Consider the following 8,656-nt stretch of genomic DNA (forward strand, 5'->3'; position numbering starts at 1 on the left):
TGGTGGGTTGTAGGGTAAGGAGATAGAAGAAGGTGCCCAGGCCCTAAAATGATCTAAGCAGCACCGTGGGTGTCCCTACACACTTAGGACTGTAGTGGTTCAAGAAGGCAGTTCACCACTGTTTTCTCCAGGGCATTTAGGGAATGGGCAATAAATGCCCACATCCCACTAACAAATGTAGGAGAGGGCCAAATTGTTTCCCTTCTTATGAAGGAATGTCAGAAATTTGCTTTTACCTTAACCCGTGATGGGATGATTAGATTCCCTACAGTGTTGAAACAGGCCCTTCAGCCCAACAAATCCACACTGACCCTCAGGGCATGCCACCCAGACCTATCTCCCTCAAACCCGCACACCCCTGGACTTTATGGGCAATTTCCCATGGCCAATCTACCTAACCTGCACATCTTTGGATTGTGGGAGGAAACCACAGCAAACGCATGCAGACACAGGAAGAACGTGCAAACTCTACACAGACAGTCGCCCGAGGGTGGAATCAAACCCAGGTCCCTGGCGCTGTGAGGCAGCAGTGCCAACCACTGAGCCACTGCTGGATGTTAGGTAGAGAACGGTTGGCACAATTCAATCTTCATCACAGAGCGTTGACACCCACATGCAGCGCGGAATGTTGTTCCTTACAGCAATGGGAAAAGCGACTTTGTGTGTGTATGACATCAGGGGGATGTGTGATCTTGCTTTGTAACGGCCCTACCGATTGGGTCAAGTGAGATCTGTGGTTAGTCGGTCAGGAAAGGCCCAGACATGAGCTCATCTCAGTCAGGACATCAGCTGGAGCTGTGTAATTAGCCTCAGGACCCTTTGGAGGGGCGGTTGTCATCTGGCACATCCAGAAATCGCATCCCCATTTAGAAATCGCAGGGGCATGAATGCCTAAGAACGGGAACAGTGGCTTGGCCTCTGAGGGGCAAGTGGTGTAGATGTTCTGTAATCAGGCTGTTCAGGAATATTATTACACACCTCTGGTTCAGTTGGGACTTGAAGCTGAGCCTCCTAGCCTCAGAGATACAGACACTACCAGTGCACCACAACATCCTAGGTGGAATCCTAGGTAGAATTGTCACTTTATGGAGATACTTGAAGGTATTTAATACCAGCATCCTACCAAGGGCCAGCCCCTTTTTCTGAGGGGAGAAAGGATCAAGACAGAAAAAAATTCTGCATTTTTTTTTCGTGTGCGGTCACCTTTGAGTGAATTTTGATTGAAACAGGGAAGTGAGTTGTGTACTGAAAGCAAAAAGGCTGGAAATCTCGGTGGGTTGGGCAGCATCCGCAGAGAGAAAGCAAGCTAACAGCTCGAATCTAGGTGACTCTTCCTCAGAGTGAGTTGTGTGTATAACTCAGTAGGCTGCTTGCTACCTCTTGATGTGTAATAATTATTTCTTCCCCATCTATAGAATACAATTAGCAGAATGCAACTATTACAAATATAATGAGGTGGGTTTTTCTCGGCACAAATAAAGGGTGTGATTGAACACTTTCCTCCTGCCTGGGTAAGTGTTAAGCTCCAAAACTGCTCAGGGGTTCAGAACCATCTAGAACAAAGCAACCCGCTTGATCTGGCACCTTCAATATTCGTCCCCTCCATTATGGGCACGCAGGGGCAGCAAACAGATCACAGATGGGGGGATGAGTATGGATTTTAACAGGAAAGTTGAGCCTCTTCACCTCCAAGCAGAGCTGTAAAAGCACGAATCTCATCAACTCTGACCCTCTCAGACATAGTAAGAACTGCCGATGCTGGAGTTAGAGATGACGAAGTGTGGAGCTGGATGAACACAGCAGGCCAGGCAGCATCTGAGGAGCAGGAAAGCTGATGTTTCAGGTCGGGACCCTTCTTCAATTTCTTTCCTGCTCAACTTTCCTGTTCCTCTGATGCTGCTTGACATGCTGTGTTCCTCCAGCCCCACACTGTGTTAACTCTGCCCCTCTTGCTCCCTTTCAGCTTCTGAATTTCCCAAGACCCCCGGTACAAACAGAAGAACTGCTGAAATGAAGATGGCAGAACTCATTATAATACTCAGTGAGATTTGCAGCTTCCCCAGAGCAGAATATCTCTACTTCAACACCCCATTCCCCCTTTAAATATGCTCTCCTACCCAACACAGAGGTCCAGTGACAACTGTGTGTGCCATCTACAGATCGAGTAGATACTCCCCAAGGCTCCTCCTACAGCACCTGCCCAATCCGTGACCCACACCTTCTAGAAAGACTGTTCCCCTCCAAATCACACACTCCATCCCAGTTTGGAACTATAATCGGCATTCCCACGATACTTCTGAGTTCAAGAATTTGGAACCAGGCCCTCGAGAGAGAGAGAGAGAGAAAGAGAGAAAGGAGGTGCTATTAACAACAGTCTGAGGCTGCTCCTCCAATCAAAGGCTGCTTTGCTTGTGCATTTGCTGCCCATAGGTTCATGGGGTCAGCCTATCAGCGTCACATGAAGGAGAGAAGCAGCTTGGCATTGGAGACTGCAGTGACAGAGCCAATAGGATTACAGTCAGTACAGCTCCAGTTTTGGACTTGGGTGGGGGTGAGAATGGCTTTGGGACTTGCCTGTTGCAAGGGCAGAGCCAGGCTATAGGCTTTGCCAGGCACAGCTTACAGATCACTACCAGCTGGCTCTGGGAGGGTGGTAGGGGGCTGCTGGTTTTGTGGGGGCCGGGGGGCGCGGCAAGGGGAAGGAGGATGCTCTAATTTGGAGGGAAGAGTTGGAGGCTTCAGCGGGCAGGGCTGTGGGAAAGGAGGAAGTTGCAAAGGTTGGGATTGGTTGAAAGAGCAGTCTGTCAGGGACAGAAGGGATAGGAGGGAGCAGTAATGGCGGGGGGTGCGAAGGGAGAAAAGTGGCTGCAAGGGATGGGGATGGGGCAGGAGGAGGCTACACATGGGGGAGAAAAGAGTTAATAAGATTACAAGATAAGAAGGAGGCTGAAAAGAGGACAGAACAGTTCTGTAAACAAGGAAATACTCAATTACCTGAGAATCAGAATAGTTTGAATTTGAAATCACTGAGGTGATAAGTAATTGAAAATGAGTTGGAATCTTTAGTTAAAGCTGCAGAAGATCCGGATCCACTATGTGGGGACCAATACAGGGGATGCTATAGTAACCAATGCTGTCGACTGTTAAATTTAAATCTGTGATTGGGATCTAGATGCGGTGCATAGAAACGAACTGCCTGTCAAAGTGTTCCAGCTCTTTGTGTATTTGTGTTGGAACAAATTAGTTGCAACCACACCAGTCTGTGAAAAGTGTGTGTTTAGGCAGACAGTTTTTTCTGGGCAGTCTGTTAGTAATTTTGAAAAATTCTTCATGGCTAATTTACCTCATTGTCTTCTGCCGGTTTAAATACTGTGGTGTCCAGGAAATTAACACTTTTTTTTGTGTGTGTTTGTGACTTCAAATTTAATGGAGGCTTGATAATTGAGAAAATTCTAATCTGAGCAAATCTGAATCCCACGTACGTCAACATAAATACAGAAAATGTCAGTACTTCATGTCTGCATCACTTAATAAATGAGTCAGTGAAGGTGGAAAAGGACCCCTGAGATCCAAAATTAGGTTCACAAAAATTATAAAGTAACAGTCGAATAAGAAGATATTTTGATACCGACCCCGGTTGTGTGCACTCAAATAAAAATTGCAAATGCTGGAGATCTAAGGTTGTTATTTCACATTGTGTGACAAAGCCATGTTTTTATAAATGTAGGAAATAGGGTCAGGAGTAACCCATTCAGACCTTTGAGTCTATTCTGCCATTCAGTACGATCATGGCTGATCATTTTTTTTAGTTCATTAATGGGATGCGGGCATCACTGGCCAGGCAGCATTTATTGCCCGTCCCTAATTGCCCAGAGGGCAGTTAAGAGTCAGCCACATTGCTGTGAGTCTGGAGTCACATGTAGGCCAGACCAGGTACGGATAGCAGTTTCCTTTCCTAAAGGACATTACTGAACAAGATGGTTTTTCCTGACAATCGGCAATGGATTCACGGTTATCATTGGATTCTTGATTCCAGATATTTTTATTGAATTCAAATCCCACCATCTGCCGTGGTGGGTTCCCCAGAATGTTACCTGGGTCTCTGGATTAATAGGCAAGCGAAAATACCACGAGGCCATCATCTCCCCAATGCCCAATTCAGTACCCTGTTCCACATTCTCACCGTGTCTGCGTGCGTTTCCTCTGGGTGCACCGGTTTCCTCCCACAGTCCAAAGATGTGCAGGTTAGGGTGGATTGGCCATGCTAAATTGCGCCATAGTGTCCAGGGATGTGCAGGTTAGGGTGGATTGGTCGTGCTAAATTGCACCATAGTTTCCAGGGATGTGCAGGTTAGGGTGGATTGGTCGTGCTAAATTGCACCATAGTTTCCAGGGATGTGCAGGTTAGGGTGGATTGGCCGTGCTATATTGTCTCATAGTGTCCAGGGATGTGCAGGTTAGGGTGGATTGGCCGTGCTATATTGTCTCATGCTGTCCAGGGATGTGCAGGCTAGGTGGATTTGTCATGGGAAATGCAGGATTACAGTGATAGGGTAGGGGAATGGGCCTGGGTGGGATGTTCTTTGGAGGGTTGGTGTGGACTTGATGGGCTGAATAGCCTGCTTCCACACTGTAGGAATTCTATAATTTCTTTGGAAGAGAAGCACCTAATACAAAAAATGAAGAAGATTTTGCTGAATCTACATAAACAGTTTGACCCCATTGTGACTATGATTTCCTGTTCTGGACATGAGTGGGATGTGAAGGCTTTGTGGATGTTTCAGAAGAGATTTACTAGAATGGCTCCAGGGTTAAGGAATTACAGAGAAGCTGAGGTTGCCCTGTAAAAGCCAAGATACCTAATAGGATTCGATGAAGGTACATACAATTATGAAGTGTGACAATACCATGGCTTTAAGAAGTGTTTTTTTATTGGAGAGGTTTTAAGATGGAGGTGATGAACTGTCTATTTGAATCCAATAAAAGGAAACAGCCTGTGAGGCCTTGGTTTTTTTTAAAGTTGGAACAATAAAGCAGCCTGAGCGGGTGGGCTCAAGCTCCTGACGGAACCAGGATTTTTAGTTTTCGCTTTCTGCAGTTGCTGGGGTCTTGCAGCTGGGTTTGGAAGCTGCAGAACACCTCTCCCTGCTACTCTCTCCCTCAGAGTTTTCTCTTGACGCTTTTCCTCCTGAACTGGAGAATTGCCTGTGAGACAAACTATTTTACTGAGTTTGCCTTTGCCAAAGGTGCATTTTGGGATGTTACTGTATTGGAACAGTCACTGTTTAGTAGTTAAATAATCTATTATTCTGTTAAGTTTTCCAGTCAAGTTGTTATTCTAATTTCTTCTTTCTAATGTTGTATTTTAACTGTAGTGTGTAAATAAAAGGTGTTTTGCTTCAAGACCAGTAGTTTGACCAATCGAATTGTACCTGAAATGCAACACCTGGCATTTGCCTTTAAAATAAGAAAAAGTTAGGGTTTAGGCTATTTTAATATATTTTGAGGGGCCCTTACCTGGTCATTAACAGAAAGGTTTAGGTTGAACATATTGAAGCTGTTTCCCGTGACTGAAGGATTAATAATCAGAGAGGCCAGTTAACTTTCATTTAACTGGATTGTCACAGGTACCTTGAGGAAAACTTTCACGCTGTGGTCAGCATTTGGAATGATATTGTGGTGGACTTATTCACATTGACAGACCTGGTATTGTGAAATAAAATTGGTTAATTATAGATCTCATTGAGTAAATGTCCCCAGATATCAATAGTCATAATATGATGAATTTTACATTCAGTTTGAGGGAGAGAGGAGTGAGTCTGAGGCTACATTTAGAAATTTAAATAAGGTATGTTATAGAATCGCTACAGTGTGTAAATAGGCCATTCAGCCCATACTAACCCTCTGAGAGCATCCCTACCTCTGTAACCTTGCATTTCCTATGACTAACCCACCTAACTTGGGCATCCCTAAACATTATGGGGCAATTTGTCATGGCCAATCCACCCTAACTGGCACATCTTTAGACTGTGGGAGGAAACCAGAGCACCCAGACAAAACCTGCGCAAACACAGGGAGACTATGCAAACGCCACAGAGACAGTCACCAGAAGCTGGGTTCGAACCAGGGTCCCTGGTGCTGTGAGACAGCAGTGCTAACCACTGAGCCACTGTGCTGCTCTTGTAAGGCACGAAACATCCCAAGTGTTTACAAGCAGCATCACGATAATAATCAGATAATCTGTTTGTGAGTGGAAATATTGACAAGAGTCCCTCTCTTCCTCTTCAAAATAGAATCATAGAATCTCTACAGTGCAGATAGAGGTCATTCGGCCCATCAAGTCTGCACCAACCCTCCAATGGAGCATCCTCCCTTACACTAAGCCCACATTTACTTTGGCTAATCCACCGAGCCTGCACACAACAGGACAGTTTACACTGGTAATGTGTGGCATTTCTGTCCAGCACACCCAATAAGTAAAGACATACAATTATAAAATGACCTCAGGATGACAGTCCTGCTCCCAAGGAAAATGTAATGAATGGTGATTCGCCAGGGAAGAGAGAGTCAATCTTCAGAATTTCATAGAATCCCTACAGTGCAGAAAGACGCTGTTCGACCTACCAAGACTGCATAGCCCTCTAAACAATATCTCACCTAGACCTGGTGATAAAGGAATAGGTAGATCTAAAGCAATATTTATTTGTTGCTGATCTCTACTCTTCTTTGAGAATGTGAAGGTGAGCCACCTTTTTGACTCACTGCGATCCTTATAGTGTAGTACCAAAGACTACGGGCAACCTTCTGATTCTAAGACTGTAGCACAGTGGGCACTAAGACCCGTCCCTTGCATTCCTTAGACTAAAAGCAGTTGTGTTTTCTTGATGTTCCAGGGCTGAGTTTGGGAACAAAGCCATTACCCTTAATTATCGAGACCTGGAGGGAGATATGGTGCGCATTCTAGATGACATGGACGTTGAATTGATGGTTTTGGAGGCCAAAGGTCGCTCGTGGATCAGAAAGCCCGATTTTGCTCCATGGGAACTACATGTGACCAGAAAGGATGATTTATCAGTGTACAACACAAATCCGTGAGGCACGTTTGCTAATGTGTGCATTCCTTTCAAGGGCCTTTTGAATTAATTCATTCTTAGTGACCTGTGCTAATTTGGGGAGAATTATTATTTGGTCACTCCCTCTTTTCAAAGGAATTTAATTGTTCTTCATCTGTACTCTTGCTCAGTCCCTTTTGGCCATCTGATGTAGGAAGATGGAAAATTATCAGTTGAAGCGTGTCTGATCACTAATTCTCCATTATGTTTCAGAGTCAGTGTTCTGTTTCTGAATATCTATGGATCTCTCCAGAGGGAATAGTATCCATGACCTTGATTTTTAGCTCAGAGTCACGTTCTGAGGAAGGGTTGGGGGGGAACGCTCATTGTTAGGTTAGGAGACTGAAGAAAAAAGGCTTCTTTTTTCTCATCCTTGCATGGAATGTGGGTGTCATTAGCAAGACTGGCGTTTGTTATCCATCCCTAATTACATATGAACATAGGCACTTGCTTGGCGTTTCAGATGGCAGTTAAGAGTCAACAATGTTGCTATTGTGGCAAGAGTCTTGTGTAGGCGAGACAAGGTAAAGATGGCAGATTCCCTTCCCCTAGTGAAGAAAATGGGTTTTTATGACAGTCAACAATTAAACTAGTTTTTTAATTATTGCACTTCAATTTTACCACAGTGACATTTGAACCCAGGAACAAAAACAGAAGTTGCTGGAAAAGCTCAGCAGGTCTGGCAGCATCTGTGAAAGAAAAAAATCAGAGTTAACGTTTCAGGTCCGGTGACCCTTCCTCAGAACCTGGACCCGAAATGTTAACTCTGATTTTTTTCTTCACAGATGCTGCCCGACCTGCTGAACTTTTCCAGCAATTTCTGTTGTTGTTCCTGATTTACAGCATCTGCAGTTCTTTCGGTTTTTATTTGATATTTGAACCCCTGTCCCCAGGACAATAACCTAGTTCTCTAGATTACCAGTCCAATGATGTTACCGTGACACCATGCCTATATTGTCGTGTGGTGTGCTGAATTTAACTATTTGCCTCCTGTTAAGCAGGGTTTCTCCCAGTGGCAGCCATTGAGGGGGTTGAGCTGAGCTAAGGAATTGGGTTGAATTAGCATCGACCTTGGGTCGTCTCTGGTGGCACACCCTCTGAGTTGGTTTCGGTGAAAATCGCATGAAATTGGGGTCAGAAATGGGTTACGTCTCAGCCAGGGCTTTCCTGTTCTCACACCAAGTTGTGCAGACAGGACAGCGGGTGTCTGTCAGGTTCACTCTGAGTCTCAGTGTCCCCCTGGTCTCTCCATCTTCAGTGTACATTCCCTCATACACTTGCGGCCACTCATCCCCTTCAAGCTGCGCACCATCCTGACTTTCAACTATATCGCCATTGCTTCATTTGTCACTGGATCAGAATCCTGAACTCTCTCCCTGAACGCACTGTGGATGTACCTAACTGTTGCAGCTCATCGCCACCTTCTCAAGGACAGTTACAGATGTAAACAAATGCTGGTCGAGACAGTGAAGCCCCTGTCCCATGAAAGAAAATGTATATAAAAGAAAATCAAGTGGGCACTTTCACGGTATATTTATATCTTG

General features: G+C 45.0%; 1 protein-coding gene across 1 annotated transcript in view; it reads left to right on the forward strand.

The window, feature by feature from the left end:
• ncf4 (neutrophil cytosolic factor 4) overlaps nt 1-7,792 on the forward strand; it is a 57,393-nt gene extending 49,601 nt beyond the window's left edge. The window contains exon 9 of the mRNA XM_048617356.1: nt 6,894-7,792. Coding sequence (XP_048473313.1) covers nt 6,894-7,095 — 202 coding nt within the window. The 3' untranslated portion in view covers nt 7,096-7,792. The remainder of the gene's footprint in view (nt 1-6,893) is intronic.
• Nucleotides 7,793-8,656: the final 864 nt, after the last annotated feature.

This window comes from Rhincodon typus, chromosome 37, assembly GCF_021869965.1.
Source record: "Rhincodon typus isolate 14 chromosome 37, sRhiTyp1.1, whole genome shotgun sequence".
In the NCBI taxonomy this organism is placed as follows: Eukaryota; Metazoa; Chordata; class Chondrichthyes; order Orectolobiformes; family Rhincodontidae; genus Rhincodon; species Rhincodon typus.